General features: G+C 46.0%; 1 protein-coding gene across 1 annotated transcript in view; it reads left to right on the forward strand.

Annotated features, from left to right (window-relative positions):
* WIPF3 (WAS/WASL interacting protein family member 3) overlaps positions 1-19,987 on the forward strand; it is an 80,738-nt gene that overhangs the window by 55,190 nt on the left and 5,561 nt on the right. Inside the window, 5 exon segments of the mRNA XM_038557217.1 lie at positions 1,912-2,043; positions 7,605-7,795; positions 7,797-8,373; positions 11,347-11,511; positions 12,501-12,602. Coding sequence (XP_038413145.1) covers positions 1,912-2,043; positions 7,605-7,795; positions 7,797-8,373; positions 11,347-11,511; positions 12,501-12,602 — 1,167 coding nt within the window.

The raw sequence follows: 19,987 nt of genomic DNA on the forward strand, positions 1-19,987 counted from the left end.
TGAGAGAATCAGAGCTCCCTTTCCAGATCGACAGATGGTTTCTAGGGTATCTTCTACCACTGTTCAAATGCTAAACAAACAAATAAGCAAAAACATGAGGGGATAACTTTTTAAAATTGCAATAAAATACACATAATATAAAATTAGCGTCCGATTCAGTGGCATTTGCGCCTTCACAATGTGGTTGCAACCATCACCTCTGTCTAACTTCAGAACATTTTCATCACTCCAAAAGGAAACCCCACAGCCATTAGGGGTCACTCCCCATTCCTCCCTTCTCCCAGTCCCTGGCAGCTGCTAAATCTATCTTCCAACTCTATGGATTTGCCACTTTGAGATATTCAGGTGAGTGGAACCATACACTATGTGGCCTTTTTGTGACTGGCTCCTTCATTTAGCAAAATGTTTTCCAAGTTCATCCATGCTGTAGTATGTGCCAGGTCTTTGCTCCTTTTTATTGCTGGCTAATATTCCATCACCCGGGTACTCCACTGTGTGTTTATCCACGGTGTGATACCCTCTACAGATCACTTACCCTGCGTCAACCTAGTCCTCAAACTCAATGAGAGAAAAATCAAAGTCTCAACATTAAAGTATGCCAAGGTTTGGTGTTCATGAGGAAAAAAGATGTATTCAGAACTCTCTCGTAGAATCATATGACTGCAGCTTTCTATATACAGAGTACGAGAGGCCCCGTGCTTGGGTCCCATGACCCAGGCTGAGTCCCGAGTCTGCTACTGGGCACATCTGGGAATTTCTCTGAGGTTCAGTCCGCTCATCTACAAAATGTGGGCGGTAATAATATTTTTTGTCAAGATTGCTGAAGGTTGAAATAATCTATGCAGAACAAATTATCAACATCATCTCTTATTATGTCTTCATATAGTTTTCAATGATGCGCATGATGCTAATTCTCAAAGATAGTCCTAAAAATAGAGTAGTATCTAGCATCCATAATTATATAGTAAATACACAAGGATAGATAAATTACCTTAAGAAATATTTTCAAAAATTGCAATAAAAATGAGTTTCCAGCTAAACCCGCTAACTAGTTAAGCCCAATTACCGGATAAGCCCATTTGATTGGAATACTCACTCCCTAATCACTCCACTGGATAGGTAATGTATAGTAATGGTTGGAATCATCTATAAACACATTCATCCACCAGTGGGCACTGTGCCCTGATTCCTCCGTGCAAGTTAGCTTCAGGCTGTGAGCATTTCTTGCTAAGCCAAATGTCTTTTCATTGTATGGAGTTAGTCCATCACACACATCTGGAAGGATGGAATTTGTGACACTTCTCCGCAGGGTCTTACGAGCTTTCTTTTCTATAGAAGAAAAGATGCAGAGAAGGGTGCAGGGCCCAGGGAATAAGAGCTGGGGACACAGAGAAGGAAGAGGCCAAAGCACAAATCATCACAGACCTTCACTTCCTGCTAGCAGCTTTGGGCCAGACTCTGGGGACAAGAAGTTAAAATTACTGACTAAACTAAATCTGTGGGTTTTCTCTGTCTGGTCCTCCCACAATAACAATCGAGTTGAAAATAGGCCCAGTGTGACACCTACAGTGTTTGGGTGTTCTCCCATTTAAAAGGTGCTGTCAATTTCCCCACCGGCATCCGTGGAATGGCAGCATTTAGATCCCTTTGTTTCGGTCCCTTTTCAGGGAGCTCAGCTACGGATGGTCAGTTCTTTGGTAGGTCCAGAGAGAGTAGCAGACAGGCGTGAGCACACGGCTCTGTGGGGTATCCCTGCAGAGGGGTTTGGGAACAATGCCTACTAGAAGGGTAATGCTGGAATGGGAGAACGGGATGACTGGCCCTGGAGGTGTTGGACCACGGTCCCAGGCTGGGAACGAGCAGCTCAGCTCTGCTCACAAGTCCTCATCTATGTGCCTTTGCTCTACAAAGGTTCTAAAGGAACCAACAAAGAAGGAGGGGGATCTGCAAACTCTCGAGGTGGAAGCACACCGCCAGCCCTGGGAGATCTGTTTGCTGGTGGCTTTCCTGTGTTGAGACCAGCCGGCCAGAGGGATTTGGCAGGTAAGAGAAAATTCAGACTGGCTACCTCGTGGTCTTTCTCTCTTTAACATGTAGAACCAACTGGGCAAGCCTTGTGTGCCCTGAGGATTGTGACATGTTTTTAGTGAAAAGTTTTTTTTTTAATTTTTTTATTTACTTATGATAGTCACAGAGAGAGAGAGAAAGAGAGGCAGAGACATAGGCAGAGGGAGAAGCAGGCTCCATGCACCGGGAGCCCGACATGGGATTCGATCCCGGGTCTCTAGGATTGCGCCCTGGGCCAAAGGCAGGCGCTAAACTGCTGCGCCACCCAGGGATCCCTAGTGAAAAGTTTAAGTGACGTGTTTTTAGTGCAAAGTTGTATGTAGCAGGAGATCATGGATTTGGGAGCATGCACTGGAAGTATTCAAAGCATTGTTCCCAAGGGATCTTGCAAATCATCATCCTGTGTCAATCATCCCATTGTAATAATTGAAGAATGACTTGCCATAGCATGTAGTGTTTAACAATGGTGTGATGGGGGCCCAGACTGCAAAGTATAGACAAAAGATATAAATCACATTAGAAAAACCTTGGTGACACCACTGTAATGTATCAGTCATTGTTATCAGTTAGGTATTGCTGTGTAACAAAATACCCTAAAACTTAGAGACCTTAAACAACCATGTATCTAGCTTACAGTTCTGTGGTTGGCAATTAAGGGTGGTCTCAGCTGGGCTCCCTCTGGTACATACAGCTTGGGTAAGTGGCTTTTGCTAATCTTTTTTTTTAAGATTTTATTTTATTTATTCATGAAAGACAGAGAGAGAGAGAGGCAGACACATAGGCAGAGGGAGAGGGAGAAGCAGGCTCCCTGCAGGGAGCTGGATCTGGGACTCAATCCTAGGACCCGGGGATCATGACCTGAGCCAAAGACAAATGCTTAACCACTGAGCCATCCAGGTGCCCCAGGTCTTTTGCTAATCTTATAGTTCCTATATCTTTGGTGCCTCAGCTGAAATCACTGGCCTGACGGTGTCTAGCCAACTATTTGGGATTGGTTTTCCTGTGGTGGCCAACAGAGAGGACAGAAGTATAGAGATGACAAAAGGATATGAAGTGTCCTAAGGCTTAGTCTTGCAATTGACAGTGTTACTTCCTACTGCATCCTCTTGTCCATAGCAAGCCACAGGGCCAGTCAGAAAACAAAGTTGAGAAAAGAGACTTCACCTCTTGATGAGAGGATCTGCAAAATCATATTTCAGAGATTATGGAATCAGGGATATGTGGATAATCAAGGCCATTTCTGCAGCCAGTCTACTGCAGTCACTTATGTGTTAGTGGGTATCAGATATTTTGAAAGCCTTGCCTTAAAGTTGGGCAAATATATACTTATTGTGTGTAATAGAAGTGTTTTTCCTGTTATTGATCTCTTTAGCCAGCAAGCTGAAATAAACTCCAATGATTTCATTAATCAGGGAATATTAAAAAAAAAATCAGGGAATATCAAGCCCCAAACATTACTGGTATAGAATTTTCTACCATGTGGCTTTGCTAACCTTTTTAGTGGGCTCTGTGGCTGTACGACATAATGGGGTGCATTTGCTGCTGTCACCTACTGATAAAGTCCAGCAAAGATAAGGGTCCTAGGATGCTTTGAGATCCAGTGTGAACCTTCTCAGAGGCCATTTCATTTCCTCTTTTTTTGCTATGGGTTTGGCACTTTTCAGTGCTGCCTTCTTTTTTGAAATTCCTGAGTGGTATCAAATAAGCATCTTGTGGGATGAAAAACGTCTACTAGTTTCTCCTCACAGAAGTAAAGATGGGAGAAATAGCCCCCAGTCAGTTTTCACAGGGAGCAGCCAAAGGAAGCCAACCATTCCTACCTATCAACAGTAGGATACGAACGTCCGATGCTTGAGCCACCCTGTGAAGACAAGGATTAATATCTGCAGAGGACATGGAAATCCATAGTGTAGTGACTGATGATGCCGTCTACAGGACGGAAACTCAAGGAGGGAGCCAATGAATAGACGCATGGATTGGGTGCCATGTTAGAGTCAGACAGACCATTGGCTCTCCTCTCTCAGAACCCTTCCATCAGCCCCTGGTCATTCAGCCAAAAGGACTTTGGCCTTTGCTACCTCTCTCATGTTGCTGCCCACCACCCTTGACAGCACACACCCTCCCTCCCAGCCACACTGTCCTCTTTGCTGTTCTTGCACACACCAGGCATGTTGCTGCCATCGGGCGCTTGCACTGACTGCTCCCCTGACCGGAAACACTCTTCCTCAGGTGTCCATGTGGCTCATTCTCTCCCTTCCTTCAGGTCTCTGCTCAGATGGCACCTGATCAACCTATCAGTGAGGCTTTATTCATCAACTCATATAAATTGTCAGCTCCATCCCCTTAGCCCATAGCCCCTCTACCTTGATTTAGTTTTCTTGTATTACTTGTCACCATCTGACGTATTATATTTACTGGTTTATTTGTTTATTTCTGTCTTCTCTCTCTAAAGTAAGCTCTGTGAAGACAAGAACTATGTTTTTTTTTCACTGCCTGAAAAATGCCTGAGGCATAGTAGGTGCTCAGTAAGTATTTGTTGAATGGAATGTAAGTGGGTAGCATGGTTACTTAGAGCCATTAGGCCCAGAAAACACAAAAGCCTAGTGCTCACAGTACTTTTGGCAACCCGTTAAAATGTTTGGGTATCTTTTTAAATCAGAAAAAAATAAAAAAAACAAAAAAACATGAACCTTTAGAGTCAAAGATTATATTTGTCATTGTAGCAATGCACCCATAAAATGTCTTCAAAAGTCATAATGTGGCCCTGGCTTAGAGCTCTGAAGGGGTGATCATTGAAATAAGATGGAGGACACCTGGGTGGCTCAGTGGTTGAGCATCTGCCTGCAGCTCAGGTCATGAGCCCAGGTCCTGGAATTAAGTCTCACATCAGGCTCCCTCCTCAGCAGGGAGCCTGCTTCTCTACTCTCCCTCCCCTTCCTCCTCTGCCCCTCCCCCAGTTCAGAATTCTCTCCCTCTCTGTCTCTCTCTCTCAAATAAATAAATAAAATCTTTTTAAAAATTAAAAACTAAAAAAAAAAAAAAAAGCTAGGATGAGTAAACACCCCTGAGTTGGGGTTCTATGGAATATGTAATGAGACTTCCATACAGTCTAAGGTCTTCTGGAAACATACACAGATTGAAGGAAGAAGACATATTTCCTCTTTTGATAACCCCCAGGCTCTTGGTGTGCTCAAGCTGGGCTTTCCCCACCTGCTTTATGTCTCCTTTTGTGTTTCTGTTTGGATTTAGGGTGAATCCAATGATTCAGGAGGAGGTGAATGAAGCCTCCTCCTTCATTCCCTTGGCTCCCTCTGCTGGCCCCATGCTACCTGGGTTCCTGGCCTGCACTTAACACTGTTAGTTCCTCTGCCCCGTGGGTCTTGCTTTAAGTGCAAGCTGCCGGCTCCCTGCTTCATCCTGGAGTGGGCATGAACAAAGCCAGATGAGGATTTGTGCCTATCTCATCTCTGCTCTTCATGTCACAATAAAAATAGGTTTGCTCACTTCTCATATGCTTGGCTTCTTAGTAAACAGAAGCTTCTGTACTTTGAACTGACTCTTTCAAAGAGATTTTGAATCTTGGGTACAGGGTGTCCCATAAAAGGTCTACATTTAGTCACATAAAAGGTCTACATTGGTTACTCAGGGGCTGATTCTGCTCCTTAAACTTGCTATCCCTCTAAAGTTCATGTTCAAGTAGACATAGAAGGAGGCCTCAGCCTGTTAGGGACTGCCTTAGTACTCCATCTTCATGTCTGTGTACTATGGAAACAGGCTTGAGACCTTGGAGGCAGGAATCCCTGACCCTGATACCTGCCCTGGCCCTCACGTAAAATGTCTAACGTTAGAGTTGTAGGTGGTAGATCCTGTTCTTAAAAAGGCCAAGTGGGGGGCCTTCACTCCTGGTCACGGTCAGCCAGCTGTTATGGCATTGCTTGCCTTAGACCCCAAGGGGATTGAGTCAGACAGGATGGATGCATCGGTACAAAGACATCTCTTCTGGAACTGCCCCAAAGAAAATCCTCAACAGAGGAATAGTGACATCACCACCCTGTCTCAAGAGCAGCCATTTCAGCGCTGAGACTTGCAATGAGTAGTGCTGCCCAGTAACTGTCACACCATAGCCAGACGAGGGTCATCCCTTTGGAAAGCCAGATGCCACCATCCTGCCCACTGAGTGTCAGCCCTAGTGTCACCCGCACCACACCTTACTTTGATTGGCCTGGCTTTTGGCATCAAGTACTTTGGGGTATGATCTTGTACCTGGTTGGGTAAACACAACTGGAGACTCATCAGCTGAAAAGTTCAGAACCGCCACCAGATGCTGGGGTTTATAATCTGATTTGAAAGCTCTGCTTTTTTATTCTGCAACACCCAGGAATCTGTAGTTATGAGAAGCAACCATCTTTTCAAATGTTCTCCACATGTTTTCATAGGGGTTATAAAATATAAAGGTGCGAGAATATAGGAAAAGACATATTCCCCAGAATTCCATTAAGGAGAACATTTATTTGGAAAGAATATTTTAACATGCCTCCTGAGTGGACCGTGATGCTCCAAGGACACATTTAAGCAGTGATTGCAGAACTTCCATGCTTTAGTAAATGGGGAGAGGACCCTTTTTCTCCATAGTGAGAGAGGAACAAAAGGAGAAGAGGTAGCAGTATAGTGGGCATTGTGCACAGAGTGCTGGGGCCCCTCCTAGGGAGCACCTCCACCCAGTCTTCCATGAAGTACACCAAGCACACGTCACTGTGAGGAGTGTGTGCTGTTCCAGTGTTCCAAAGAAGCACTGGGTTTTAAGTTGGGGTTCATGGATCTATGGGTGAGGAAGCCAGGAGACCAAGAGATAGAGAGCCTGTTGGAAATGGGCAGATCTTTCAGAAAAGAGGATTTGAACTTCCAGAGACCATGGAACTGGGAGGTTCAGGATCATTCGACATGATCCCCAAGGCAAGGTGTCTTCCCACTGACTTCTGAGTTACCTTAGATATTCAAGGAATAAGCTTGTGATTTTGTTTCTGCAGAAACAAAGCCCTTTATTCACAAAATTCTGGAAAATGAGGAAAACCTCACTAGCGAGGAGCTTCTGCTGGGTACACCTGAGGATTCAAACTGGGGTGTGAAGGCTGGGTACCCAACTGGGTTGACCTAGTGGGTAATGGTGAATGAGTGTGAGGGTGGTCTTGAAATACGGAGAGGTGAAGGAGGTCAGCACGGCCCAGGGCCCTGGGCTGGGAGACTCCGATGCCCTTGGCAATTGAGGGCAGAGGTGAGATGGAACAGGAAAGCTGGTTCTGCACCGCAGGCTGGTGGCCTGACCTGGGCTTATCTCCGAGAAGGACAGCACAGTAATGCTGGCAAGGCCCCTGGGGCCCAGCCGACTGGCACCCTTGTGACAGCTTCTGGGTGAACCTGCAGGAGAGAGCATCCACCATGCAGGTCACTGACGTCATGCCATCTGTCATCACTGCCCGCAAACTTGGGTTTCTCCTTCTTCTGTCTCTGAGCTAACTCAGAACTTGTTTCACTTCCAGGTGGCAAGACAGGGCAGGCCCCTGGCTCCCGCGCACCTTCTCCCCGGCTTCCCATCAAAACTCTCGGGGGCCCACCTAACCCCCCTGCATCTCCCAGGCTAGGCAATGCCTCTGAGGCTCATGGCGCTACCAGGACAGTCCCTCCTCGCCCCAGCATGCCTGCCCCACCTCCTCCCACCCCACCTCCACCCCCCCCTTCCTCCCCCCCTCCCCCCACCCCTGCCCCCGTCCTCCCCCAGCAAAGCTCCGCTGGTGTCCCCACCTGGCCCACTCACCAAAGGGAACCCCCCTGGGGTTGCACCCCCTCTCCCCTCCGCACCTCCCCCTCCCCCTCCTCCCCCACCTCCTCTCCCAACCCCACTCCCACCCACCCTGGCCTCCGTTCTCGGTGACAGAGCAGCTAAGCCTCAGCTAGCCCCCTTGCACCTGCCGCCCATGCCACCGCCACTCCCTCTTCTCCCACCCTGTGGGTATCCCGGGCTCAATGCAGAGGCTGCCAGCCCTGCCCAAGATGTTCGGGAGCCTCCTGCCCCACCACCTCCACCACCTCCACCCCCTCTTTATGCCTCCTGTATCCCGAGGTCCTCTGTGCCTGCGCCTCCTTTGCCAGGAGCTAACAACAGTGGTGAAGCCCCACTCCTGCTGCCCCCCAAGTCTCCCAGCTTCCAGGCCCAGCCACCCAAGTCCGGCACGCAGGCCTTGCTGGTACCACCAGCCCCTCCGGGATCCCAGATGTTCCTGCAGAAGAAGAGGCCCGGCCGAGGCCCAGGTAAGCACCACTCTCCTGGTCCAGGGTGGCCGTATCAGAGGATCACTCAACCCTCGCCAGTAGTTATGAAGTTGCTAGAGACACAACCAGAGGCCTACTCCCATGAGCCACTGGGGAGTACCTTGAGATGTCTTAACTCCTGGATTTTGTTTTCGAACAGAGCTCTCAGTGCCCCTCATGAAGCACAATAAAACTTGTTGTATGGGACTTTATGTTGTATTCATGTTAGAGACAGGAAAGCAAGGGGGAGGGAGGTTGAAAGACTTGTCCAAGATCATACAGACCACAAGCCAGCCATTCTGGCTTTGATCACCTTACAATTACTAGCTATGTGACGCTGGGCAATCACTTGGCCTCTCTGTGCTTCCTTCTCATCTGCAGAATGGAGAAAGCAATAGTTCCCACCTCTTCTGATAGTTGGAGCAGGGCCTGGCAACACTGAGCTCTAGAGAAGGGTTAATTATTCTTAACTCTCAACATGCATACACTCAACTCTTCCTGGGGATGCAGTTTGTTTCCAGAACCAAGTCTCTGGTGTAATTTTTGCCTCAGTTACTACGGTCTGGCTCCCAGCCACAATCTGCACTGGCCCTCAGCAGATTGGATTAGCATTCTGTCTTCTTTTTGGCAGGTTTTCGTGCTGATTCAAGAAAACTAAGGGTCTGTATTTCAAGCCAAATATTTAAAATAATTCTTTCACATACCTACCAGAGAGGATTTTGGGTGGGCACACAGGCCCGTAACTGATTTCTACATAGTGGGAAGGCTTCATTCACCTCTGGTGTCCTTCTGAATGGAAAGTCTACCCACCTACACATATGTCCACACACACGCCCACAAACACCACATCCACACATGCACACACATCCCAATGCGCGCACACGCACACGCACACACACACATATTCCTTGGTCTTTAAGAATATCTTTGATGCAGAAGGTTTCTTAAATGTAGTTCCTCAAATTGAAAATAATACAAGTTCACTGTAGAGCAAATAGAAAGAAGTTGAAATCACGTACAATAACATCACCCAGAAATAGCAGGGTATATTTCCTTTCATTTTGGAGTATATTTCCTTTCATTTTTTTCAAAAATATGTACATATTTACAGTTAATACTAGTTCAAATATCCAATTTTTTTTTTTTTTTTAATTTTTATTTATTTATGATAGTCACAGAGAGAGAGAGAGGCAGAGACACAGGCAGAGGGAGAAGCAGGCTCCATGCACCGGGAGCCCGATGTGGGATTCGATCCCGGGTCTCCAGGATCATGCCCTGGGCCAAAGGCAGGCGCCAAACCACTGCGCCACCCAGGGATCCCCAAATATCCAATTTTCTATGCTGTTTTAGTTTAATATTACATTATAGGCAGTCTCCTCCAACTGTTAAAGTTCACGTATAAGCATATTAATATGATCATCAGTATTTACCAGATTTCTGGTATTAAATTGATTCTATTTTTTGTTATTGTGAATAAGAATGCAGGAAACACTTCTATAGCAATTGTCATCCACCTTTTGGGTATTTTGAAAAGATAGGTTCCTGAAAAGGCATTTCTGAGACAAAGGGCGAGAATATTTTTAAGGCTCTCAGGCACAAGAGGTAAAGGTTCGAGGGATTCTCTTTTCAACTGATGGGTCGCCATAAGGGCCAGCATTTGTCCCAATGAGCCGGAAGTGTTCAATGGGGTGGTGAAAGAAACAGTGCCTTAGATTCAGAGAGACTTGAGTGCAACTAGGCGTCTCCACTCACTCCCGGGTAACCTCATGCCCAGTCTTCAAATGGTTCTTGAAAACTTTTTTTTTTTTCCTTTTTTTTTGGCAAATGGGAATCATGATAAGACCTTTCACACAGGATTGTTATGAATATTCAGTGAGAAAATTTGTGCCTGAGGTTCTTTGCATGGAGCTGGGTCTCAGCCATGTTATTCCCTTACCATGTGGAGGGACAGCTTTTCCTCCAGAAGAGAGGTCAGCAGCCACGGTCGCCCCTTACCCTCTTGAGTTTGCTTCTTGGGAATAAGTCAATCCTAGTGGCTCCTGATTCCGAGGAGGGGAAGACCGGAGTGGTGAACTCAAGGCCAGCAACAGATGCTTGCCCGGCCTCTCTCCTTGTGTCTTTGGGTGTGAAACTTAGTTTTCCCTGAACAAAATGAGGGCGATTTCTGCCTCAGGAACAACTGCAGAGGTGGGGGGGGGGGGGGGGCGGCCAGAGAAAGAGGTTGTTAGTGACGGACGTGTTGTCACAGAGAACAGTGGTACGGTTGTCATCATTTCAGGAAGTCAAGTGTCCACGCACTGACGTGCCAGGACAGCGGGCTATCGGGCTATCAATTGCCAAATGAGTCATTCAAAAAAGTCTTGGCAAAGTAGAGAGAGCCTCCCACAGACCCCATCAAGAGTTTGATGGTGTGGGTGGGACTCGCGTTGGGCCCTGGTGGGCGGGGTGGATTTAGGTGGAGACTGGAGGGAGAAAAGAGGCTCTGCAATGCAGGGGGACCCATGTAGGGAGAATCCTGGGCTCGGGAGCTCATCAGCCTCACCTCCCTCTGCCCCTCACCTGCAGACAGCCCTTCTCTTCCTTCAGATGCGGCAATGGTCCACCATCTTGGAGCTGTGCCATCTGATCTGAAGGCTGCTGTCATCATTCATAATGTCACAGCAGCTAACATTTACTGAACCCTACTGCATGCACTTGAATTTACTCATTCAACCCTCTTGACACCCCTAGGAGGTGCATGTACCGTGATCCCCATTTTACAGATGAGGAAACAGAGGCACAAAGAGGTTGTGTTGTTATCCCAGCAGGGGAGCTGGAAGTCAGTCCCAAGCAGCTCAGCCCCAGAGGCAGCCCTTTTATTCACCATGCCATATGACATCCAGAGACCTCAGTACCTCACTTCTCACAGGAGGTTACATAGCATCTGCTGTCCCCATTCTTCTATCTGAATCCACTGGCATCTTTTCTGTTAAGGGACCAGTGGCGGAAAACTAAATCCACCCCCAGCACCCCCTGCAAGATCACCCACCACGGAGCTTTCAAGCAGAAGCCAGCAGGCCTGGACCCCGACCCAGCAGGCCTGGACCCCGACCCAGCAGCCCGGAGGTCAGCTGCGGAACGGAAACCTGCATATCATTGGTAAGCGGGCCCACCTTCTATGCCAGCTTCCAGGGAGGGAGTGCTGTCCCCTGGCCCTTGGAGAGAGATTGCCAGCCCACCATTTCAGGATGCATGCTTCACAGGAAGAGGGAGCTGACTGTAGTACAAGACAACCTACAAGTTGTGTTAAGTAGAGTTTCTCTTGAGGTCTTCTGGGAGGTTCCAGAACCCATTCTCTAAACCTTCTGATTGAGATGAGAATGAGGGAAGAAAACCCACATTCAAACTGTATGTGTGTGTGTGTGTGTGTGTGTGTGTGTGTGTGTGTCTCCATGGGGAAATTCACGCATATTGGATTAGAATAGAAAGAATAGAGTGGTCTGGAAAGGTGAGGGGATGAATAGAAGGCCCACCAGATAGATGGACAGTTAGGGCAAAAATATAGAGATAGGAAGGAAAGTTCTCTGGGGTCAGACACAAAGCCTAGCTCACAAAGCAGGGATTCAACTCATAAAAGGGCCCCCAAGATTCGACTCTTCTTGCAATCAGGAGCTTAGGAAAAATCCTGTTTGTTTTGGGGAGCTCAGGTTCTGCACCGGACATAAGCCATGCTCCCTCCCACCAGCCACGCTGAGGACTTCTACTCTGCACAAAGCCCTCTCCAGGGGCTCAGGAGTAATTTCAGGCCACAGGGACTCCCCTGGTCCCCTGTTGCTGTCACCTTCCCCACGTCTGACTCTGGATCCTGTATATCTCTGTGGCACTTCTCCCTTTAGAAGTTTCCTGAAGATGTTGGTCAAAGCAGAGTGGGGTAGGTGATAGGGAGAGTCTGTTGATTTTACTTTTCCTGATTCCACCTATCTGAGCTAAGCAGTAAAAATTGAGAGGTAGATAAGTGTCTTCAGGGGGAACAGCCTGGTCATTAAAACCCTTGCTCTGGGCAGGCAAACATGTGTGCGTCTGGAAATTTTCAAAACTTGGGTTATCACAAGAACTAGAGTAATTTTGGCTATTTTCCATGTATGTAGATGACTTTGAATCTAAATTCACGTTCCATACTGTGGAAGACTTTCCTCCTCCGGATGAATATAAACCATGCCAGAAGGTTTACCCCAGCAAGATCCCCAGAAGTAAGTACCACCCTGGGAAGCCTCCTGCTTTTTCCCTGACCCTCCAGAATTAAGTGCTTAGTGTTCTTTGATTGGCCACAGGTTGCCTAAAGGATCACATCATCATTTCATTGTACTCCTGCAAGAATACAGTGCTATTCGTACTTCTAGAAATGTCTAAACACTTACTTGTCTTGGCCCCAAGGATTCATTTAGAAGCTTTTAGCTTTTTACAGAACTCCAGAGTTAATTGTTTGACTTTGGATTTAAGTGCCTGGATTTACCACTTGTCCCTCCCCTCCCTAGGGCTTTTGACAAGGGGGCTAAACACCCAAGACAACAGCAAAATGGGATACAGGAGCTTTGTATCAATAACCAGAGAATAATAATTTAAAAAAAACAATTCAGGACTCTGGTAGACTATGAAATGGGGAATCTCCTTAGGTCAGTGGTTCTCAACCTTGAAGACACATTAGGATGACCTGCAGAGCTTTGAGAAATCCCAAAGGCCAGGCTTCACCAAGACCAACTAAATCCGAATATACAGGGTGGGACCCATGTGTCAGTATTTCTGAAAGCTGCCAGGTGAGTCCAATGTCCAGCCAGGGCTGAAAAATCTCAGGCTGGTAAGAGCCTGCCTTCTCCTAACTTCATCATATGGCCAACCTCCAAGTAGAGGCCTTCACTCTGCTTCTCTGTTTAGCCCTAAGAGTGGAAGAAGAAGAGGCTGGTATATCCCTCAGGTGGCAGGGAGGCAAGTCTTAGGCAAACAGGGGGGCACCTAGGTGGCTCAATTGGTTAAGCGTCTACCTTCAGCTCAGGTCATGATCTCAGGGTCCTGGGATCGGGTGTCACGTTGGGATCCTTGCTCAGTGGAGAGCCTGCTTCTCCCACTCCATCTGCCTGCTGTTCCCCCTGGTGGTCCTCTCTCTCTCTCTCTCTCTGTCAAATAAATAAATCTTAAAAAAAAAAAAAAAAGAAAAAAAAAGAAAAGAAAAGAAAAAAAGGAAACAAAGAAAAGCAAGGTGAGGTGTTAACCACACAGTCATGCCACTTGTTAGTCCACATGAGCTGGTTCTGGTCCAGTACTGAGCCAGGCCAGTTGGGCAGGAGCTGGTAGGAGGGGCAAACACCGAGTAAGGGTGTTTCCCATCCTAGGACATAAGTAAAGCCCCCAGCCCCAGACATCTATGGACTAGCATGGAAAATCAGGGGACAGCCCGGGTGGCTCAGCAGTTTAGCGCCACCTTCAGCCGAGGGTGATCCTGGAGACCCAGGATCGAGTCCCACATCGGGCTCCCTGCATGGAGCCTTCTTCTCCCTCTGCCTGTGTCTCTGCCTTTCTCTCTCTCTGTGTGTGTGTGTGTGTGTGTGTGTGTGTCTTCATGAATAAATAAATAAAATCTTGAAAAGAAAAGAAAGAAAAGAAAAGAAAAGAAAGAAAAGAAAAGAAAAGAAAATCAGTGTCCTGGGATAGCCCAAGCCCATGAATTGTACTCTTTGACTCTTTTCCTTCAGAGGGACTCTGGCAAAGTCCTTTCTCCGAGGTTCAGCTTCCTGCAGGCAGACCAGAGAGCTTGAGCCTGCTTCCTCTTCAGGTCACAGGTCCTCTTGGAAGCAGCCTAGGCAGGTCTTTGCCTGTGGGCCTGTGGATTGCACATTAAGGAAGAAGTGACCTTGTGTGCTTTTTAAATAATATGTAAAAATTACGGCTCTGAACTAAGAGAGAGAAAGAGAGGAAGGAGAGAGGAGCAGCATAAGTGGAGGGCCAAAGGTGGAGTCAGTATTGTCAGCACTCCTACAAGGCTCATTTCCTTTCCCTAAGCGAGGGTCTGCTAAATGGCCCCCTTCATGCCACAAACCCCACCGTTTTCTGTTACCCAGACAGTAACACAGGAATGCAACACCTGGCCCCAGGAGGCTTTTCAGTTACTGACCCCTACCCTAAGCCAGAGGTCAGCCAACATTTTCTCCATAGGGCCAGATATGACATGCTTGATGCTCTGCAGGCCACATGGTCTGGGTCACAACTCCCCGGTTGTGCTGTTTTGACCTGCAAGGAGCCACGGACAGTACATAAATGAATGAACATGGCTGTATTCCAATAAAACTTTATTTATAAAAACAGGTGCTGGCTGGATTTGATCTGCTGGCTATAATTTTGCTGATCTCTGCACTAAACCATTCCAGAAAAGCAGATTCTTCAAAACCTCACTTCTTTCTCAGTAGTGTGCTAGGCAGTCCTTCCACCTTCAGACTCGGTCACTTCTAAAGTTAGCTGCGCTTTGAGGCCCCGGCACCCAGTCTCCTCCAGAAGGGAAGAGAGGTTGTGCCTCCCACCGCTCGCTGGCCAGGAGGGCTCAGCTGGCCATCTCTGCTGTATTCCTCTCATCTCAGAGAAATGGTCAAATCAGTGTGTCCCCCCGCCACACACACACACAAATAATCAGATGCTCTCGGGAAGATGCAGTTAAAAAGAAAAAAGAAAACCTGCTAAGTGAACTGACATCCTACAGACCAGAAAGGGTATTTCAAAAATAAAATGTGGTTTCATTTATTTATTTTATTTTTAATTTATTTTTTTACACCTTACTTTTTTTTTTAACTTTTGAATTTGGAATAATTTCAGACTTACACAAAAGTTACAAGAGTAGTACACATAAATGTGGTTTTAGATCCACGTGGCATTGGCAGGCGTAAAATCCTCCAGTGGTTTCCTAGCACAATTACACCAGCACATTCCTGCCGCCCCTGTAAGCCGCAGGGTACAACCTTGGTAATTCTATTAGTGTGAGTCTGATACAGTTCATGCCTGTCTGATTCCATTTCTTCTTACAGTTTTTCTCCTGCTCCCCATTGACCTGGTTCCCCAAGAGTGGTGTTCTTCATGGTCTGGGAGACAGTGCTGGTTCTGTGGGATGAGCACGTCCTCACAGTCATCAGTTCTGGCTTTGTCTCCTCCCGCCTGCTCGCTTTCTCTCTGTGCTCCTGACACACACACAGCACACAAATACCCTAATGCTTCGCTTTTCCACTCATCTCTTGACCATCTCCACCCAGCAGGTAGTAGCTATTTTCTTTCTTTGATAGGATGACCTGACCTAATTTTTTTTTAATGTTTTAAACATGCATTAGGTTCCCCAATGAGTCAATCATAGAATTACCATACGACCCAGCAATTCCACTCTTGGGTGTATGCCCAAAAGAATGGTAAATAGAGGTTCAAACAAGAGCTCACACTGCACTCTTCACAACAGCCGAAAGGTAGAAACATCCCAATGCCCATCGGATGACGAATGGATAAACAAAATGTATAGCCATGCAATGGAATATTCTTTGACAGCAAAAGGGAATGAGGTGTGGATACGTGCTACAACGTGGGTGAGCCTAGAAAACATCACGATGAGTGACACAATGCAGACACAAAAGGCCACATGTTGTAGGATTCCATTTGCGTGATGTAGCCAAAACAGACAAATCCTTGGAGACAGGAAGTCGATTTAGCACTAGTTGGGCTGGGGAGACAAAGAATGAGGAGTGGGTGCTACTCGGTGTGGGTTTCTTTTTGGGGTGATGAATATGTTCTGAAACTAGACAGAGGGGATGGTTGCACAACACCAGTGGTATTCAAGGCCACTAGGGGTAAATTTTATGTTGTGTGCATTGTGCTGTTACAATAAAAAGAAAGTAGGGGGGAAAGAAAAAGAAAGTAGGGGTAATATCAGCAGGAATCTTTGGGAAAAACTGCATAGGTCACAAATATTTACTTACATAGCGATGGTAAAAAGAGTGCAGTTATCATCATACTGAAAGATGCTTACTGAGGCTCTTACCCACTGGAGAGATGTAGTTAAATGATCCCCCGACACGCCCTCAAGAAATTCACATTTTGGTGGCGAAAGGGAGGAGGGACAGACACCCAAACACAACATTTCAGTCTGGTGTTCCCGGCAAAACCATCCTGATCACGTTCAGTGGGAAAGTGGCTTGTTAGAAATCTGTTTACAACACAACGCTCCCCCGCACCCAAATTGTGGCTTAAAAATACATAACATGAAGTTCTCCAGCTTAACCATTTTTAAGTGTACGATTCAATAGTGTTAAGTACCTCCACACTGTTGTGCAGCCAATCTCCAGAACTCCTTTCACCCAGCAGAACTGAAGCTCTGTTCCCATTAAACCCATTAAAATGGCAACTACCATGCTACTGTCTGACTCTAAGAGTTTGACTATTCTTATACCCTGTATAAGTGGAATCATATAATATTTGACTTTTTGAGACTGGCTTTCTCTCATTTAGTGTAATGTCCTCAAGGTTATTCAGTTCATAGCATGTGTCAGAATTTTCTTCCTTTCTAAGGCTGACTTATAATCCATTGTATGTATGTATAACATTGTGGTGATCCATTCATCCATCAGTGGCCACTTGGGTTGACTCCATGGTTGGCTATTGTGAGTAATGCCACTATGAACATGGGTATACAAATATCTCTGTGTCCCTGCTTTCAGGTCTTTTGTGTGTATACCCAGAAATGGAATTGCTGGATCATATGGTAATTCTATTTCTAATTATCAGAGGAAGCACCATACTGTTTTACGTTTTACACTCCCACCATTTTACATTCCCATCAACAGCACACAAGGGTTTCTCCACATCCTCCGTAACACTTGTTACTCTCTTTTTTTTTTTTTTATTTATGATAGTCACAGTGAGAGAGAGAGAGAGAGAGAGAGAGAGAGGCAGAGACACAGGCAGAGGGAGAAGCAGGCTCCATGCACCTCGGGAGCCCGACGTGGGATTCGATCCCGGGTCTCCAGGATCGCGCCCTGGGCCAAAGGCAGGCGCCAAACCGCTGCGCCACCCAGGGATCCCCTCTCTTTTTTAATAGTAACCATCCTAGTAGGTGTGCAGTGGTATCTCATTGTAGTCCAATTCCTATTTTAAAATAGTGACTTTGCACTTACAGTGAAACTAGCCACAATTATTTCCATTAGCAAAGTAACTTCACCAAGTGCTGCAATAACTTCAACGGTACCAGGTGGATCATGTCATGAAATCAAAGGATCAGGGGCACATGGGTGGCTCAATGGTTGAGCATCTGCCTTTGGCTCAGATTGTGATTCCGCGGTCCTGGGATCCAGTCCCTCATCGGGCTCCCTGCAGTGAGCCTGCTTCTCCCTCTGCCTGTATCTCTGCTTCTCTCTCTGTCTCTCATGAATAAATAAATAAAATCTTAAAAAAAAAGAAAGAAAGAAAGAAAGAAAGAAAGAAAGAAAGAAAGAAAGAAAGAAAGAAAGAAAGAAAGAAAGAAAGAAAGAAAAGAAAGAAAGAAAAGAAAGAAAAGAAAGAAAGAAAAAAGAAAGAAAGAAAGAAAGAAAGAACGAAAGAAAGAAAGAAAGAAAGATCAAAGGATCAGCTATCCCAAGACTGAGAGAATCCATAGACACTTGCCAGTGGCTGAGCATTTATCTCCACCTTTGTGGAGGGCAGCAGAGCAGTAAGGACCTCCGCCCTGTACTTACTGTAGCCGTTCTCCTTCATAAACTGTCTTCCAGCATCCCACTCTCTGACCACTTTTCCTGTCCTTCTAGATTACTCCTTTATTCCTCCGAGCCACCAAAGGTGCTGTCATATCTATAAAACACCTCCCTTGACCTAGTCTGGCCCCTGGGCCATTTCTCTGCTGCTCTCACGGCCAGTGCCGTCTGCATTCTGAGTAACTCTTACCCCTGGCCACCCACTTCTAGCAACAATGAAGTTCCTTTTACAGCAAAATACAACATTTTCCTTCCTGTTTTATGAAGAAATTGATTCTCCTTTAGCTCTGTTGTTGTATCCAGTCGTATTTATGAAAACTAGTGGCCACTACTTTCTTACAGAGAAACCCATCTTACTGCCCAGTGGTTCTCCAAAGGGAGGATTTTGCCCCCCATGGGACATGTGGTACTGTCTGGAGACATTTTTTGTTATTACAAATGCCAGGTTTGGCATCCAGTGGGTAGAGACTAGGGCTGCTGTCAGACAGGCCACCCCCACCACAAAGAGTTATCCAGCCCCAAATGTCAATAGAACCAAGTTAGGAAACCCTGGTCCAAAGGAAGGCTCTTCTGTTGTAGACTGGAGTTTCTTAAATCTAAGAAGTAATTTTAAAGTCATTTGCCACATGGAATTAGGTCAGGGGCTGTATATCAGTGTCTTTTTATTTTTAACCTAGTTAATAAACTGGCTAAAAATCTAGCGCTCCCTATGTCATTTGCCCCAAAATATCTTTATCCTAGAACAAGTGCACTCATTAATTTAAAAAGTATCTTAATGAAAATTTCAGTGTCCATTGGATTAATGTTTTATAAGTTGTAGAGACCCTTCCAGTGCTAGTTCATTTTAAAAACTGTATCTTGGGGATCCCTGGGTGGCTCAGCGGTTTGGCGCCTGACTTTGGCCCAGGGCGCGATCCTGGAGTCCCGGGATGGAGTCCCACGTCGGGCTCCCGGCATGGAGCCTGCTTCTCCCTCCTCCTGTGTCTCTGCCTCTCTCTTTCTCTCTGTGTCTATCATAAATAAAAATAAATAAATCTTTAAAAAATAAAAAATAAATAAAAACTGTATCTTAGGGATGCCTGGGTGGCTCAGCGGTTGAATGTCTGCCTTTGGCTCAGGATGTGATCCCGGAGTCCCAGGATCGAGTCTCACATCGGGCTCCCTGCATGGAGCCTGCTTCTCCGTCTGCCTATGTCTCTGCCTCTCTGTGTGTCTCTCATGAATAAATAAATAAAATCTTTAAAAATAATAATAAAAAATAAAAACTGTATCTTACTTTACAGATTCTCCAGATGGACTTGCATGTTCATTGTAGAAAACTTAAAAAGTATTTTTAAGAGATTAAAAAAAGCAGTAAACCCAGGTGGAATCAATTCAATAAATTATTTCCATTTTTAAAAAAAATATTTGAGATGATCCTATTTATACAATTTATAGCCTGTTTTTTCTCCTAAATTTCAAACATCACCCCATATTATTTTGTTTTGTAAACATTCAAAAGGCCACTTTAGGGACGCCTGGGTGGCTCAGTGGTTGAGCGTCTGCCTTTGGCTCAGGGCATGATCCTGGGGTCCTGGGATCGAGTCCTGTATCGGGCTCCCTGCAGGAGCCTACATCTCCCTGTGCCTATGTCTCTGCCTCTCTCTGTGTCTTTCATGACTAAATAAAATCTTCCTATTAAAAAAAAAAAAAGAGGCCACTTCATTTTCCGTCATATGGTAGTGAACCCTGCATTTCCTAAATAGTTTTGTTGAACACAGGGTATTATCAATTTTTTACTATCATAAATGATCTGAATGAGTAGTTCTGCTTTTCATGCTGTTTTGTAAGGAACATAGCAGCCTGGATTGTCTGGAGGGCTTTGGGTT

This window comes from Canis lupus, chromosome 14, assembly GCF_011100685.1.
Source record: "Canis lupus familiaris isolate Mischka breed German Shepherd chromosome 14, alternate assembly UU_Cfam_GSD_1.0, whole genome shotgun sequence".
In the NCBI taxonomy this organism is placed as follows: domain Eukaryota; kingdom Metazoa; phylum Chordata; class Mammalia; order Carnivora; family Canidae; genus Canis; species Canis lupus.